This window comes from Sorex araneus, chromosome 3 (genome assembly GCF_027595985.1).
Source record: "Sorex araneus isolate mSorAra2 chromosome 3, mSorAra2.pri, whole genome shotgun sequence".
Lineage (NCBI taxonomy): Eukaryota > Metazoa > Chordata > Mammalia > Eulipotyphla > Soricidae > Sorex > Sorex araneus.
Genome location: NC_073304.1, coordinates 213,501,825 through 213,519,009, shown reverse-complemented (window position 1 = coordinate 213,519,009; position 17,185 = coordinate 213,501,825). Strand labels below are relative to the sequence as shown.

At 63.2% G+C, this 17,185-nt stretch overlaps 1 protein-coding gene across 1 annotated transcript; it reads left to right on the top strand.

Annotated features, from left to right (window-relative positions):
* Positions 1–1,380: 1,380 nt before the first annotated feature.
* XYLT2 (xylosyltransferase 2) lies at positions 1,381–16,022 on the top strand. Its single transcript, XM_055133116.1, has 11 exons — positions 1,381–1,605; positions 8,600–9,092; positions 9,290–9,465; positions 9,847–10,049; positions 10,419–10,499; positions 10,658–10,874; positions 10,959–11,135; positions 12,226–12,488; positions 12,608–12,803; positions 13,366–13,699; positions 14,948–16,022. Exons 1-11 carry the CDS (start codon positions 1,471–1,473, stop codon positions 15,268–15,270), a joined length of 2,598 nt encoding a protein of 865 aa, XP_054989091.1. The 5' UTR covers positions 1,381–1,470; the 3' UTR covers positions 15,271–16,022.
* Positions 16,023–17,185: the final 1,163 nt, after the last annotated feature.

Genomic DNA, 17,185 nt, shown 5'->3' with positions numbered 1-17,185 from the left:
AAAGGAGTTTTTATTTGTGCCACCGCGTAACTGCATTGCCCATACTCATCACAGTTTAGAACTCCTGCACAGAGCGCATCTCCTAGTGACATCCAACGCTGCCCCTAGAAGCTTTTCAGCGTTCGCATATGGCATTCCTTTCTCCAACTCTCTCTGCAGTGACCCAGAAAATCTTCAACTTTGTCTCAAGTTTGTCATTATGTAGCTTTCTTCTCCCGTGTTCCCTTCTTCATGTGCCTTCCGGGCTGTGTAGACACCTGGCTTGAGTCACTACCTGGTCCTTTTGTTCTGTTTGGGGAGGGGGTGGGTCCACCCCAGCTGGGTTCAGCACTTATTCCTGGCTCTGTGCTCAGGGATCACTCCTGATGATGCTCTGGGGACCAGCTAAAAGAATGAAATTAGGGGAATCAAATTAGAGTCAGCCGCGCCCTGTCCACTGTTCTTTCTGTCCAGCCCTGAACTGTTCTTCATTATCTCTCTGTCTCCACAGAGCACTCCAATATTGAGTTTGGGTTTGAGTTTGGGTTTCTCTAGCAGCAGAGGCAAACCAGGCCCGCTCTTGGAAATGATTAGGATGGGTTGCTGAGATAGAAGTTGGGGCTTATCAGCAGATATCAGCGGATATTGGGTTTTCTTTTATTGATCATTACAGGGTTTCCAGTGGAATTCCAATGAATCCACGAGTCCTCAGTCGGCCTAAGGGGATTCAAAGGAGACTGAGCCCTGATCTTAAAAAAACATCCCTGCCAGTTCTGAGGTCGGAGCTCAAAGGTCTGGCCCTGGGGCCGATGGGAGGGAGCGAACAGCTGCATAAGTCAGCCAAGGTCTACTGGTTCTCTAAGGGTGGTCCTGCCCAATCGAACCAGCATTTCAATTTCCTGGAAACTTGAAAATTCCAATCAACTCGCAAGCCCCACTAGCGAGCTACCAAAGCAGAGAGTCTTTGCGGCGTAGAAGCCAGCAAGGATGAATCCAGCCCTCTGGGCGCTGATGAAGTTGCGGGGCGGCCTCGCGGGGCCTCCGGCTCCTAGACAGCAGCTCCACGCAGTGCCCCGAGCTCCTCTGCGCGGGGACGCGCTCCCGCTCCGCCCGAGACGTCAGGCTGCAAAACAAGACAGGTCGCGCCGCAGACCGCTGCGCACCGGGTGCAAAGGGTCTGCAGCCCCCGGGCGGCGGCGGCGTAGGGGGAGCGCACGGCAGCGGCGGGGCACGCACGCAGGCACCCGACGCACGGCCGGTGCGGGCGGCGGGAGCGCGGAGCAGCCGGCGGCGGCCCCGGGCCCCGCAGGAAGAGGCGCGAGGCTCCGCCCCCGGCCGGCGGGGCGCGGCGTCCCGTCCCTCGGGCCCCGCCCAGACCCCGCCCTCTCCCCGCCCCCGAGAGCCAGGAAGGGGGGCAGCCGGCTCGGCCCGCGCGCGCGCCCGCGGCCGGGTTGCAGGGCTGGGCGCGCGCCCCGCGTCCCGGGCAGGAAGATGGTGGCGAGCGCGCGGGTGCAGAAGCTGGTGCGGCGCTACAAGCTGGCGATCGCCACCGCGCTGGCCATCCTGCTGCTGCAGGGCCTGGTGGTGTGGAGCTTCAGCGGCCTGGAGGAGGACGAGCCGGGCGAGGTGCTCCGACGGCCGGGCGGGCCGGGAGGGCAGGCCGGGCGCGGGGGCGCGCGGGGTCCTGGCGGGGGCTGCGGGCGGCCGGGGCCGGGCAAGTGGGGCACCGGCCGCGTGGGTGGAGGGCGCGGGCGGCCGCCGCGAGTCCGGCCTCGGGTCCCCCGGGCGCTTCCTTCGCGAGCGGGCCCCGGGGCTGCGCGCGGGGGCGGTGCGTGACCCGCAGGCCCTGGCCGCGGGCGGGCAGGGGGCCCCGGGCGGGCGGAGCGGGGCCGGGTCGGGTGGTCTCCGGCTCGCGGAGCAGTGAAGGTCAGGCGCGCCGAGCGGGGCCGGGAGGCGGGGCTGGGGCCCGAGCCCGCTCCGAGGTGGGGAGCCCCAGGCCAAACTTTCTGAAGTTGGGTGGGGGCGGGGAGTGGGGCCCGGGAGCCCTGGGCAGGGGCGCCCGACTGCAGGGAGCTCGGGGTGGAACTCAGTCCAGCAACCGAGGCAGCGCGGCGTGACCCCGATCCGAGAGAGCCTGGGTGGCCCGAGGCGTGACTTGCTTCGTCCCGGGTCCGCGGACCGAGTGGGCCTGCAGGGGGCACGGCCGCGGCGCTTGGTAGGGGCGGGGTGGGGTGGGGGGGGATTGTGGAGTCGGAGTCGTGCCTCTGGCATTCAGGGAAAGGGACCCGCCACCGAGGGCTCGCAGGGCTCAGGCCCTGGAGCAGGGACAGACCCTGTTCTGCTGTGCCCCCAGGGCAGGCCCAGACAGGTCTTTCCCAGGGTGGCTCTTGGGGTCCGGTGAGGTTGGAGCGTGCCTGGAAGGGTACCGGAGGATGGGCAGGGACAGGACTGCCCTGCCTGCCTGCCTGCCGCGCATCCCCTTGATCCGGAACTCTGAGTCACCTCTTCACTTCTCATGTCCCCTCGGGCTTCTCCATCTGGCAGTGAGGGCCTGGGAACCCCACCGCCTCTTCCCCTGCCTGCCCCCCCCCCCCAGCCTGTCTGGGAGATGAGGTGCTGTGGCCTATTTCAGGAGCAGGGGCCACCTGGGCAGCGAGGAGGGGCCAACTCCAGAGGGGGCTTGGGGAAGGGGGAGGGAGCTGGTGTGTGTGCCCCGGTGAGTAGGCGGAACTCAGTTGCGGGCCTGTGTGCCACATTGTCTCCCGGTGGCTGAGACATTTAGAGGAATGGGGCTGTGGTCTCTTAGGGGAACCTCCTGACCCCGGAGCATGTAAGCAGTGGCAGCTGACCATCGGGAGCCTGGCCTCCAGCTATGTGGCACTCTGAGTCCCTGGGTGGCTTGAGAGATTGTCCAGGCTGCCTTGCTGACATTCTATGGTGGAGAAGAGGGTAGCCCACCCACCCACGCACACCTCCAGCTACTGGAAGAAGTTCCTGGGCTGGAGTGGGAAAAGCCCCTCCCTGCGGTCCCACGACCCAAGGTAGGGTCCTTGTTGTCTAGGCTAGAGGTGGTATAGTTAATCGGGAAGGGGACTCCAAAAGTGGGCACCCCACCTCACCCCCTTATTTAATGTGTGGAATTTGCTCTGTTCCCATGCTGCTACTCGGCAGTGGTGTGGCACCAGCCTTGTCCCCCCCCTCCCCCTTGCACAAGACAGGGACCGTAGTCATGTCTGTGTTGGCTGATTGTGCAGAGTAAATGCAAACAGTGCCTGTGAGTTACTTGCCGGAGTTCCTGGCATCGGCTAAGCCATTGGGAAATCACTCTTCTTGTCCCAACATAGCAACTGAAGTAGGAATTAATTCATCCATCCATCCATTCATTCATTAATTCATTCAACAGTTCTTTACCGAGTCCTACTTGGTTGTGTTCTGGGCACCAGCAGTGCTCAGGGGCTACTCCTGGCTTGGTGCAGGGGGGTGGGGGGTCGTGCGGTATGGGGATGGAACCCAGGCCTCCCGTGTGCAACGCAGCATTCCAGCCCTGTGAGCTGTCTGCTCGGTAGCAGGCCCCGTGCTGCTGAAGGGAAGGCAGACTGGAGGACAAGAGGAACAGGAGAGACGTCTGGGCCCCTGGGCTGCCTCGGAAAACCAGAGGCTGAGGGTGGAGGAGCTGGGGGGCTTGGGGGCTCCTGCAGGTGTGGGAGCTGAGGGGAACTTTAGATCGGGGGGCCAGGAGGGCGGAGTTGGGGCCTTGAGGAGCAGGGCTGATAGATTGGGCAGCGGGGCTGGTGCGGTGGAACCAGGTTGGTTCGTTGTGGCCTCAAGGACTGGGCTGGGTTCTGAGTGCAGCCGACAAGCTCCTGGGGGCTCCTCCAGCACTGGCATCCGGTGTGCTTGTGGGCTGCCCACTTTCCCATCTCTGGAGGGCAGGGGTGGAGGAAGCCAGGGCTGGTCATTAGCGCCCAGAGAGCTGTTTTAGCGTTCACAAAGCTTCCCCAAACATCCACTCACCACTTAGTTTCAGTGAGTGAGAAGGCTGAGTGGTGCGGGCGGGCTAAGTCTCGCGGTGCTCTCTCTGTTCTCTGGGGTACAGGGAGGGGCTCTGAGGAGTGGCCTAAGAGGAGGTTGGGGGTGCGGTGCTTCCAGAGCCCCCTCAGCTGGGAGGCGGGCTGTGGCGGTCAGGGCCCATGCAGAGCACCTGGAAGGGAGCTGGTGTGTCTGTATGGGCAGGAGATGGCCCAGTGTGCCTTGCACGCCTGAGGCCCCAGGTTCGATCCCCAGTGCCGTGACTCCCCGAGCCCTGGGGGCCCCCAGCACCGGGTGGCTGGAGGGGTGAGCCCTTCTGGTCCCATGGTGGTTCGCCAGGAGTGGTTCCTGAGCCCTGGGTGGGGGTCCCCTTTAAAAATAGACTGATCTGGGAGAGGGCCCCCACCTCCCTGCTGCTGCTCCCGGTCCCCCAGCCTCCTCTGGGATTGTCCTTTCCTGCTGCAGTGCAGGCCACCAGCATGCCCATCTCCTCCCAGATCCTGTCCCCAATGCAGCCAGCCTGGCCTGGTGCCCCAGGCCCTGCCCTCCCGATCAGCGTCTGACTTGGGTCTCCTGGCTTCCACCCCGCACCCTGGGCTCTTCGGTCAGTCTGCTGGGACATGTCTCTGTCTTCTGCATGACCAGGCCAGACACTGCCCAGGGGGACGGAAGGCTGCGTCTGTCGCCTGTCCCCGGGGGCAGCCCAGGTCAGGGTGCCCACCCCACTGTGGGTCCAGAGTGGGGTCTGCGGCTGACCCCCGCCCTCCCTTGCTCACATGTCCCTCAGGTGGGCGGGCATGCTCTGGGCTCCTGTGACCGGACATCTGGACAGGAGCTGGGCACAGAGGGCAGGGATGCTAAGAGGTCCAGTGGGCTCTGCCTCAGGGTTGGGGGTTTGCATGGTCCCCCAGAAGAATGGAGGAAGGCGAGGGGCAGGGAATACTCAGTCGGAGCAACTGATGGCCGTGGCCCGTCCCCTGAAGGAGTGAATGCCCATTTCACTCCTTGCTCCTGCCCTTCCGGTATGGGCCTGAGGGTGATGCTTATTCGGTGCAGAGCCAATGCTGGGAATGTGGCATATGTTTATTCATTTGTTTCTTTATTCAGTTGCTCATTCATTTGTTTGTTCATTCAGTCTTTCATCCATTCATTTGTTTTTCCATCCATCCGTCCGTCCGTCCTTCCATCCATCCATCCATCCATCCATCCATCCATCCATCCATCCATCCATCCATTTATCCGTCCGTCCATCCATCCATCCATCCATCCATCTGTCCATCCATTTATCCGTCCGCCTGTCCATCTGTCCATCCATCCGTCCATCCATTTATCCATCTGCCCGTTCGTCCATCTATCCATCCATCCATCCATCCATCCATCCACCCATCCATTTATTCATCCATTCATCTGTCCATCCTTCCATGTAACTGACATTTCCTCAGCGGTCCCCATTGCTAGTCTTCTGGGCTCCTCAGTGCCCGATGAATAAGACCCAGCCTTATCCACAGGGAGTGTGCACTTGTGGGGAGAGCCCCAGGAACGGGGAACAGACCCGGGCTAGGATGAGAGAAGGTGGTGAGCCCAGTGGAGGCACCTTCTGAGCAAAGCAGGCAAGGAGGAAGCAAGGAAGGTGCTGTCGGACAGCTGTGGGAGTCAGCAAGCGTCAGGTGGGGTGGTGGGGCAGGTTGCAGTGGGTGGAGGGAGTGAGACGAGGTGGGCTGGGGGGGATGAGCTCAGAGAAGGAGATGCTCGAAGGGCCGACATGTGCGCTTTGCTTGCAAGAGCCCCGGCATCACATGGTCCCCCATGATCTGCCAGGTGTGTCCACAAAAGAAAGATAAGGGACTGGGCAACAGCGATAGCCACGGCCCTTGTAGACTGGGGGAGGGCTTGCGGGTTACCCTCAGGGAGATTTGGGCTATTTCTACAGGGGACCGCGGCTCAGTGATGATAAGTGGCTGGTGGGGGCGGGGAGGGGAACCAGAGTAGGGGCAGGGTCCCTGCTGTCCCGGGTTGGGGTCAGGTGATGGAGGTGCCCCAGAGGGCTGACATCATGAGGAACCAGTGTAGAGCATGAGGGCAGTAGTCACTGCTGACCCCTTTACATCTTTGGAAGGTGGACGCATGGTTCGCTGAACTCGGTGAGACCAAAGTTGGGCCAGGCTGGAGAGGGAGATCAGAGCTCAGGTCTGGACTTGGGGGTTGGAGACGCCCCTGGGGAGAGGTCAGGGAGGGTGGCAGTTAGCCCCCTGATAGGTCTGGGGGGCAGGGCCTGCCAGAGAGGAACTTAGAGGCAGAGTGAAGCCACCTAAAGTGGTAGGGCAAGGGGAACCCCTCTGTTCACCTGAGAGGTGGGGAGTGGGTCAGAAAGGACCAGGAGGCTAAAGAAGGGCCTTCCAGAAGAGGAAGGGGTCGGGGTGAGGGGCTGGGAGTGAGGACTGTGGGGAGGCGTGAGTGTGGGTGTGTGGAGGCCAGGGAGAGCGGGTGGCTGCAGGATGGAGATCAGCAGGGACCGAGAACCCTGCTCCTTCTCACATACACTCACCCCTCACCCGGGACTCTTACAGCCTGGGAACAGCCCCGAGTAACTGCAGGGTATGACTGGGCTAGGCCAGAGTAACTGCAGGGTATGACTGGGCTAGGCCAGAGTAACTGCAGGGTATGACTGGGCTCGGCCAGAGTAACTGCAGGGTATGACTGGGCTAGGCCAGAGTAACTGCAGGGGTATGACTGGGCTAGGCCAGAGTAACTACAGGTGTATGACTGAGCTAGGCCACAGTAACTGCAGGGTATGACTGAGCTAGGCCAGAGTAACTGCAGGGTATGACTGGGCTAGGCCAGAGTAACTGCAGGGTATGACTGGGCTAGGCCAGAGTAACTGCAGGGGTATGACTGGGCTAGGCCAGAGTAACTGTAGGGGTATGACTGGGCTAGACCAGAGTAACTGTAGGGGTATGACTGGGCTAGGCCAGAGTAACTGCAGGGGTATGACTGGGCTAGGCCAGAGTAACTGCAGGGTATGACTGGGCTAGGCCAGAGTAACTGCAGGGTATGACTGGGCTAGACCAGAGTAACTATAGGGGTATGACTGGGCTAGGCCAGAGTAACTGCAGGGTATGACTGAGCTAGGCCAGAGTAACTGCAGGGTATGACTGAGCTAGGCCATAGTAACTGCAGGGTGTGTGACTGGGCTAGGCCAGAGTAACTGCAGAGTATGACTGAGCTAGGCCAGAGTAACTGCAGGGTATGACTGAGCTAGGCCAGAGTAACTGCAGGGTATGACTGGGCTAGGCCAGAGCACCGCTGACCTCAGTGTCACACAGTACCTTGAGCTCCTTCCTTCCCGCAGCTCTGCTACCAGAGACCATGCAGACATCCCTGGGTGCCAGACACCCCCACTGGACGCTGGAGACGGTGGGCTAACATGACAGTCTCTGGGAACCCCGGTCCGCCAGAGGACAGGATGGATTTAGTCTGGGCCCATCTTGACTGCTGGGATTTGGTCAAGTGGGGGCTGGGGGGTCCAGTGGGATGAGCTGGGGAAGAAGGTGGGTGCACACACTCAAGGCTTGCTGTCTTGACTGGGGCTTGTGGCCCCATGCAGGGGCGGGGTGGGGTCTTACAACAATGTGGTGGTCACTAAAAAAAAATGTGGCAACTGTAGGTGTTAGTTCAGAATCCCCCTTCCTTCCTCTCCACCCCCACCTCCCTGCATCACCAAATGCCATGAATTTGAGATGTTCCTGGTAGTGCTTGCCGGGGCTGCATTGCTCGGGTGCAGAGGGGGTCGGGGAGTTGGGAGGGGGGTGGGGGGAAACTGAAGCCATGTTCCGGGGCAGCACCTGCAGATGCAGCCCCCAGCCTGTGCACCCACGGCGGTGGCAGAAGGCTCTGTGCCCAGGCCCCTTGCGCAGGACTGTCTGTGCCCAGTGGGCCCAGGGCTCTTCCAGCTCTACCGTCACCCCCCCGGGGTGAACCCACTGTGTCTCCCGCACTGACTGTGCTTCTCAGAGAACCCCGGGGAGGCTGGGGGACTCCGGGCTCACCCTGGCCTCTCTGGTTTTTTTTTTTTTTGGTTTTTGGGTCACACCTGGCGATGCACAGGGGTTACTCCTGGCTCTTCACTCAGGAATTACTCCTGGTGGTGCTCAGGGGACCATATGGGATGCTGGGATTAGAACCCGGGTCGGCCGCGTGCAAGGCAAACGCCCTACCCGCTGTGCTATCTCTCCAGCCCCTCACCCTGGCCTCTCTGCATGGCAGAATCTTCCCTTCTGAGAACCTGGGGAGGGGAGAGCGTGGGGACGGGGTCCACACCCTTCTCTTGAGACGTGTGCCAACACTCGCTTTCATACCAGCGAACAACGTGGCATCTGAGGGCCAGCGAGAGCCCGGCACACTGAGGAGGCTGTGCACGAAGTGGGCCTGGGTCTGCCCCTGGCCCCCGCGGGTCCCCACACGCACAAGACAAAGGAGACGGGGTGCCCTGTGGGCTGCCTGATGGAGAGAGGGCGCTGTGGGACCCCAGCCACAGGGTGCCGGAGGACAGGACAGTGGCCGCCCCGCTGACCCACATCTGCTTGTCTTTCAGAAAGGAAGGCAGAGGAAGCCACGGCCGCTGGATACCGGCGAGGGATCCAAAGACACGGACAGTTCGGCGGGGCGGCGGGGCAGCGCGGGCAGGAGGCACGGGCGCTGGCGGGCCCGTGCCGAGAGCCCAGGAGTGCCCGTGGCCAAAGTGGTTCGGGCGGTAACCAGCCGGCACAGAGCCAGCTGGCGGGTGCCCCCCGCCCAGCCCCCCGAGGCCCCCCACCGCCAGAACCTCAGCGGGGCCGCCGCAGGGGAGGCGCTGGGTGGGGCCGCCGGCTTCCCTCCGCACGGAGACACAGGGAGTGTGGAGGGCGCCCCCCAGCCCACGGACAATGGTTTCACCCCCAAGTGTGAGATCGTGGGCAAAGATGCACTTTCTGCGCTGGCCCGGGCCAGCTCCAAGCAGTGCCAGCAGGAGATCGCCAACGTGGTGTGCCTGCACCAGGCCGGGAGCCTCATGCCCAAGACAGTGCCCCGCCACTGCCAGCTGCCTGGTAAGGGACGGGCGTGGGGGGAAGGGCAGTGTGCGGGGGCCCTGGCAGAGGTAGGACGGGGACCCCGCAGTGCCAGGCCCCCGTGGAGATTTCTCGGGAAGGCAGATCCCCCCCAACCGACTACGCCCCACTTCCTGTCTCAGCCCTGCCCTGGGCGCTGGGGAGGGCCTCCCTCAGTGCTCCCGGTCTCCCTGCAGGGAAGATGAGCCCCGGCATCCAGTGGGACGAGAGCCGGGCCCAGCAGCCCCTGGCCGGCGCCCGGGTTCGCATTGCTTACATGCTGGTGGTGCACGGCCGGGCTGTGCGCCAGCTGAAGCGGCTCCTCAAGGCCGTGTACCACGCGCAGCACTTCTTCTACATCCACGTGGACAAGGTACTGGGGTGTTGGGGGTTTTTTGTTTTGCTTTTTTGGGGGTCACACCTGGCGCTGCACAGGGATTACTCCTGGCTCTGCACTCAGGAATTACTCCTGGCGGTGCACAGGGGACCATATGGGATGCTGGGAATCAAACCCGGGTCGGCCGCGTGCAGGGCAAACGCCCTACCCGCTGTGCTATTGCTCCAGCCCCCATACAGGGGTGTTTGGGTGAGGGGGCCGACATCCCACTCAGATGGCCCTGGGATGGGGGAGCAGGAGCCCCGGGGCCCTGCTTGCTCCGTTTTGTACCCCGAGGTGGGGGGTGGGGGGCTGGTGGATGTCCCCCCAGGGCCCCACTGTGACCACTGAGCGCCAGCCCCATCCGGCTCCCCACAGCGCTCCAACTACCTGCATCGCGAGGTGGTGGCGCTGGCCCAGCAGTACGACAACGTGCGGGTCACCCCCTGGCGCATGGTCACCATCTGGGGCGGGGCCAGCCTGCTGAGGATGTACCTGCGGAGCATGCGGGACCTGCTGGAGGTGCCGGGCTGGGCCTGGGACTTCTTCATCAACCTCAGCGCCACCGACTACCCAACCAGGTGTGCCCACATGCTCTGCAACCCCGGGGGTGGGGGTGGGGCCTGCTGGGACACTTCCCCCCCCCCACAACACCCGTTCTGGGACCCGCCACAGCCCAAGCTGTGGGGCCGTTGGCGAGTTGTCGGGGACTGACCAGTAAAAGACGGTCCAAGGGTTGAGCGGGAGGGACAGGGGGAGAAGGAGCCAGAGGTCTGTCCGGGGGGTGCTGGGCTGGACAGCACGGTACGGTGGAAGGATGAGAGGACATCCTCAGGGCCTTAGCTGGGGTTTGTGTGTGTGACCAGAGGCGCCCAGGTGCAGGAGGGAGGCTCCTCTGGGCTGGTGGCGGAGCCCCACGCACACACACTGCCTGTACCCCATCCCCCCAGGACCAATGAGGAGCTGGTGGCTTTCCTGTCGAAGAACCGAGACAAGAATTTCCTCAAGTCCCATGGCCGGGACAACTCTAGGTGAGGCAGGGGCTGGGGGTGGGGGGGCCTGGCCCTGGGTCTACTGGTGGCAGGTTAGTTGGCGATAGGTTGTGCTGGGTTCCCCCACCCCACCCCAGCCGCCGGAAGATGCTCAGTGATGTTCAGTGCCGCCCTTTCCCCCTCAACCCTCCCTGCAGGTTTATCAAGAAGCAGGGCCTGGACCGTCTGTTCCATGAGTGTGACTCACACATGTGGCGCCTGGGTGAGCGGCAGATCCCAGCGGGCATCGTGGTGGATGGTGGCTCCGACTGGTTTGTGCTCACGCGCAGCTTTGTGGAGTACGTGGTGTACACGGACGACCCGCTCGTGGCCCAGCTGCGCCAGTTCTACACGTACACACTACTCCCTGCCGAGGTGGGGGACTCGGTCCTGGGCTGAGCGGGGGGGGCGGGGGGGGAGGAGGGGACAGGGCCCGTGGCTCACCCACACCCCCCACAGTCCTTCTTCCACACCGTGCTGGAGAACAGCCCTGCCTGCGAGAGCCTCGTGGACAATAACCTGCGGGTCACCAACTGGAACCGCAAGCTGGGCTGCAAGTGCCAGTACAAGCACATCGTGGACTGGTGCGGCTGCTCCCCCAACGACTTTAAGCCACAGGACATCCTCCGGCTGCAGGTGGGCCCCCAGCACCCCCAGCACGGTCCCCGAAAGGCCTCCCTCGGGTCTTCACCAGGACAGAAGACCGGGAGCGTTTGCACCACAGCAATAAAGGGTGGGCCCGGGACGTGGCTCATGGCTGGAGGGAAAGGCCCGGGTTCTGCTCCACAGCACTGTCTGGTCTCCTGAGCACCAGGCTTTGAGTAGCCCCAAGCACCACTGGGTGTGACTCCAAAACAAACAAACAAAAATGTTAGCAATGGGTGGGCCAGAGCCATAGCACAGGAGATAAGGAGCTTGCCTTGCACTTGACTTGAGTTTGCCTTGACTTACCAGGGTCCGATCCTCTGCATCCCATATGGTCCCCCAAACACGGCCAGCAGTAATTCCTGAGCTTAGAGCCAGGAGTAACCCCTGAGCATCGTCTGGGTGTGGCACAAAAACCAAAAGTAAAAAAAAAAAAAGGTGGAGGGGCTGGAGCGATAGCACAGCGGGTAGGGCATTTGCCTTGCACTCGGCAGATCCGGGTTCGATTCCCAGCATCCCATATGGTCCCCCGAGCACAGCCAGGGGTAATTCCTGAGCGCAGAGCCAGGAGTAACCCCTGTGCATTGCTAGGTATGACCCAAAAAGCAAAAAAACAAAAATTAAAAAAAAAAAGTGGATCGGGGCGACGGGGCGATGGCTCAAAGGGCTGGAGCACATGCTTTCGTACGTTGGCGCTTTGGGTTTGATCCCTGTCACCCCATGACTCACCTGCACCCCCAAATGCTGAGCTGGGAGTAACCCCCACGCACCCCCAGGTGTGGTCCCCAAAGCTCAGTGAAACCCTGGTTACTGAGTGGAGCTGCGAAGGCTGGGTTGTGTGCTGTGGCCCCTCCTGCAGGAGCCAATCAGAGCAGCAGGCGGGGTGCCGGAGGGCCGGGCTGTGGGATCTGGAGCCAGTGCTCCTGGAAGTTCAGGGGAAAGGGAAAAAAAAAACACCGGGGGGGCGCAGGGGGGCCAATGAGAGAATCTGGTGCCTTTTCTGCCTGCACGAGGGTGGGGTGGAGTGGTCCTCCGCTCCCCACCCCCCACACCCCCTCACCACCTGCCTCTCCCGCTGCAGCAAGTCTCCAGACCCACCTTCTTTGCCCGGAAGTTCGAGTCCACCGTGAACCAGGAGGTGCTGGAGATCCTGGACTCGCACCTGTACGGCAGCTACCCGCCCGACACGCCGGCGCTCAGGGCCTACTGGGAGAACGTGCACGATGCGGCCGACGGCGCGGGCGCGCTCAGCGATGTGGCACTCACCGCCTACACGGCCTTCGCCCGCCTGGGCCTGCGCCAGGCGGCAACGGCCGCGCCCCCGCAGGCTGCGCCCCGCTGCAGGTGAGGTCCCCCTTCCGGAGCGCTGCGGCCCCGGGGCACAGGCCGGGCCCTGCGGCCGGGACTCCCCCGGCCGGGTGTGCTGACGGCATCTCCCTCTCTCCCTGCTGGAACCTTCTTAGGTTTGAGCCCAGGGGCTTGCCGTCCAGCGTGCACCTGTATTTCTATGACGACCATTTCCAGGGCTACCTGGTGACGCAGGCGGCGCAGCCCGCAGCGCAAGGGCCGGCAGAGACGCTGGAGATGTGGCTGATGCCGCAGGGGTCGCTGAAGCTGTTGAGGCGGAGTGACCAGGCCAGCCGGCTGCAGAGTTTGGAGGTGGGACAAGCCTCCCCCTTACTTTCTCTTGACACCCCTCCCCTGCACCGCCCCCCCAACCCTTCACCCCGCAAGATTCTGGATCGTCGGGAAGAGGGGTGGGAGGGGGTCATTCCGGCTTTTCCTCTCCAGAGATGGCAGCTGCGGTGCGGCCCCCCCACCTGATCCCCGCACGCAGGAGCTCATCCCATCTGGGGGCCGAGGCAGGGAGCGGAGGACCCAGGCCTGTCCCTGACCACAGGGATTTTCCTCTGGGGAGGCTTGGAGGTCGCAGTTAGGTTTCGGGGTGTTTCTTCCGTCTTAGTAGCTTTGTGTGGGGTGGTACCGGGTAGGGCCTGACTGTCCCTTGCTGCTGCGGGACCATCAGAACAGGCACCTCCTGCAGATCCCAGGGCCGGGGGGAGCGTCCAGATGCAGTCCAACCCTTCGTTTTTACAGATGGGGAAACTGAGGCCCAGAGAGAGACAGCGGCAGGCCCGCGTCGCACAGGGAGTTAGAGGCAGCACCAGAGTAGAGGGAAGGCTCTTCCCCGGCTCCTGCCCAGCCGCCTCCCTCCCTACAGGTCGGCACCGAGTGGGACCCCAAAGAGCGCCTTTTCCGGAACTTTGGGGGGTTGCTGGGGCCTCTGGATGAGCCTGTGGCCATGCAGCGCTGGGCCCGAGGCCCCAACCTCACCGTCACTGTGGTGTGGATCGACCCCACCTACGTGGTGGCCACGTCTTACGACATTGCTGTGAACGCGGACACCGAGGTCACTCAGTACAAGCCGCCGCTGAGCCGGCCCCTGCGGCCCGGGGCCTGGACTGTCCGTCTGCTCCAGTTCTGGGAACCGCTGGGCGAGATCCGCTTCCTTGTGCTGCCCCTGACCTTCAACCGCAAACTACCTCTCAGGAAAGGTGAGGCGCTGCCGCCCGTCCCGCACCCAGGCCGTCCCGGGACGCCTGCAGTGGGGCGTGTCCGGGAGCCGGCCTGCACTGTGGGGAAAGGGCGCTGCGGGCGGGCCAGCCTTGGAGCAGGGCTTTCACCCCTTTCCGGTGTTCTGGCCCCCTTGCTTGTCTCTGTCTTCCTCCCTGAGTTGAGGTCTGCGCATGTGTGATGCAGGAGGCAGGGAGCCTCGCGGACCAGCTGAGGGGGCAGCGACTGGACACGCCCCTGCAGGGCAGCCCAGAGTGGCTTCTCCCCGAGGCCCTCGTGGCCGTGCCCCCAGCCTTTAGCTATAGTTTGTCAGCCCCTCCGGCCCTGCTTCTCTGCCATGCAAAGTCTCCAAGGCCTCTGGGTGCCCCACAGTCCATGTTTTGGGGGCCGGCAGCTCCTGGGGGCCCTCCCGGTGTGGAACATGGCCAGGTAGGCAGTGGCTGAGGGAGCAGGGCGTCTCTCCGGGATCTCTGCCCCCAGGAGATGTGGGGAGCTGGTGTTTCCCTGCCCCAGCCACATCCTGTTAGAGGTGGGGGTAATGGGGGAAGCCCAGGGAGGAAGGGCATTGAGTGGGGTACGTGGTGGGCCCTGGGGGAGGGCCCGGGCTGCACCCCCGTTCTCCCAGAACTCGCAGCTGGATGAGGAATGGACGCACGAGACGGTGGTAGTGACGGGAGCCGAGTCTGGGGGGTTGAGCTGGGGTCTGGTGAGGGCAGCAGCAACTCCGGGTGTCGGTGTGGGGGGTGCTGGGGGTGGGAGCAAGGCTGGCAGAGCGGCAGGACCCACTGCTGGAGCCTCCGAGGGCTCAGGGGACCCCTGGAGGGTGCAGGAGTGACCGAGCCAGATGTTTCTGGAAAGTAATGTCCTTTTCTATTTATTTATTTATTTTTCTTTTTGGGTCACACCCAGCGATGCTCAGGGGTTACTCCTGGCTTTGCACTCAGGAACCACTCCTGGCGGTACTTGGGGGGCCATAATGGGATGCCAGGGATCGAACCCGGGTTGGCCGCGTGCAAGGCAAACGCCCTACCTGCTGTGCTATCGCTCCGGCCCCAACATCCTTTTCTGAAGTGCCCGCACTCCAGCCCTCAGGGGGGCAGTTGAGGGAGTTCCTGTCTTGGTTTCACAGAGTCCTGTGGTCACCGAGACCCCTCCGAGGGCGTGGAGGGGCAGGAGTTGGGGTGGAGTCATGGGGCGGTTGTGCTGACTGCCGACTCTGCCCCCCACAGATGACGCCAGCTGGCTGCACGCCGGGCCCCCCCGCAACGAGTACATGGAGCAGAGTTTCCAGGGCCTGCGCAGCGTCCTGAACCTGCCGCAGCCGGGGCCCGCCGAGGAGGCCGCCCGCCGGCACGCGCAGCTCACGGGCCCGGCGCTCGAGGCCTGGACAGACGGGGCCCTGGGGGACTTCTGGTCTGTGGCCGGACTGTGCGCCACGGGCCCCTCCGCCTGCCCCTCCCTGCGGCTCTGCCGGCAGACCAGCTGGAGCTCCCTGTTCCCCGACCCCAAGTCAGAGCTGGGGCCTGTCAAAGCGGACGGTCGCCTCAGGTAGCAGGGCCGAGCCAGCACCTCGGAGGACCGGGGAATCGCACCTTACTGGCCGCGGAGGGGTGGTGGCCCCCCACGCCGGCGAGAGCCAGAGGGCAGGCAGCCCACCACGCAAGCCATGGAGAACCGCGCAGACGGCAGGGAAGGAAGGCCCGACTCAGGGCCTGCCGGGAGCCGGGGAGGGCAGGGCGGCGGGGAGACGGGCCCAGCACTCACGCCCTGCTCTTCCTCGCCTCCTGCTCTAGGTGTTCTTTCTCTGCAAAGGAAAGCAGGCGGCGGGGGGAGGCTCGGGAACAAAGATGTGCAATAGGGCTCAGCAGCCCCAGAAGTGGGCCGTGGCTCCGGAGGTCAGGGGCCGGCGTGCCCATCTGCAGCGACTCCGGGGGAGGCCTGGCCCGCCTCGCCCTCAGGGCCCTCCCTGGCTGGTGCCTGTGGTGCTCAGGGCCGAGGCTTCGTCTGGGTGCACACGCCATGCCAGGCTCCCGGCCCAGGGGAGCACTGCAGAGCTGGCTCTAGCGGACAGCTTCCCTTGTCCAGGGGATCAAAGAAGAGGGGGGACAGGGCTGGTTTGAGGGCTTTCCAGCACCCCCTGGCCCTCACTGGGAGACGGGACCCCAGGACTGCCAGGGCCGGGCTCCCGGGCAGGGGGGGACGACCCTGCCGCGACGCTCTGACAAACCTGGAGCAGCATCGTGCCTGAAGCCCAGTGTGAAGTCTGAAATATGCAACAGAGGAAATATATCTCTATCTCTCTAACGGGCCTCTCTTTTCTCCTGGAGCCGGGAGTCACTGCCGCTGGGCCTTTCTTGGCCGTGAGAAGGGGATGGCTCCAACCCCGCCCGGTGGGACTGGCTTAGAATCCATCTGGGTTCCAGAGGGCCGGGCAGGAGCTCAGCGCACCTGCCTTCAAGCCCTCTGCGTGTGAGCATGAGCCCAACAGCTCTGTGATTCCAGCAACATAAAGTGATTTCTGGCAGCACCAAGCTAGAGGTGTGAGTGCCACGGGAGAGGGAGGTGACAGTAACCCCACCCCGCCCTCCGTGAGCACTGTAGCTAGAAAGATACGCAAGCAGCAGTGCTGGTGTGGCCCTCGCCAGCACATGTGTGAGCCTCTGAGCACTGCAGTCTCTTGTGCCTGCCCCGGTGAGCACCCCTGGTCATTGTAACCTCCACTGTTACTACGCCAAGGGAAAAGGAATTTTTAAAAATCCAGAAGTCCGGGAAGCAGAGCAATAATACAGAAGGCAGGACCTTTGCCTTGCATGCAGCCGGCCCAGGTTCAATCCCCAGCATCCCATATGGTCCCCCAAGCACTGCCAGGAGTGATTCCTGAGTACAGAGCCAGGAGTAAACCCTGAGCGTTGCTGGGTGTGCACCCTTCTCCCCCCAAAAGCACAGAAGCCAGAGGGACACACCACGTAGCTCCCTCCTGATTGGCAATGCCAGAGATCCCCTTATCCTGACCTGGCGGGGCGGGAGAGGGGGTCTGTTAAGCCACTTCGGTGTTAGGGCCTACTCTCTGCTCAGAAGTGGCCCCTGCAGTGTGCAGGGGGTTCTAGGGACCACGTGGGCAAGCACATTACCTTCTGTACTATCTGACCCCAGAGGACTTCCCCCGCCCACCCCCCACCCCTTCTTTCCCCTCCCACCCAGCCCCAGAGAGCTCAAGAATATACAATCCCAGCCACAGCTTGGAAGCCCTTGGAGCTTGTCTCTTGAGAAGCGGGAGCAGCCAAGGCCTGGAAGGGCCCCACCCCACAGTCCCCCATCCTGCCCGGCCAGCACGAGCACCCGGCAATCACCCCACGCTGAGGGGAGAGTGGCTGCTCAGACCTTCAGCATCACTCAGCCCTTGTCTGGGCTTGGAAAGCTGCCGCCTGTCACTCCAAGCCAGGAGAGGGCGGCCCCGCCCCCAGCCG

Bases quoted from the DNA above. Each gene is read 5' to 3' on its own strand.
- XYLT2 (XM_055133116.1), top strand. From the start codon at position 1,471: ATGGTGGCGAGCGCGCGGGTGCAGAAGCTGGTGCGGCGCTACAAGCTG. The intron at 9,093-9,289 runs GTAAGGGACGGG...GTCTCCCTGCAG, and splicing joins CCGCCACTGCCAGCTGCCTG to GGAAGATGAGCCCCGGCATC. The intron at 10,500-10,657 runs GTGAGGCAGGGG...CCCTCCCTGCAG, and splicing joins CATGGCCGGGACAACTCTAG to GTTTATCAAGAAGCAGGGCC.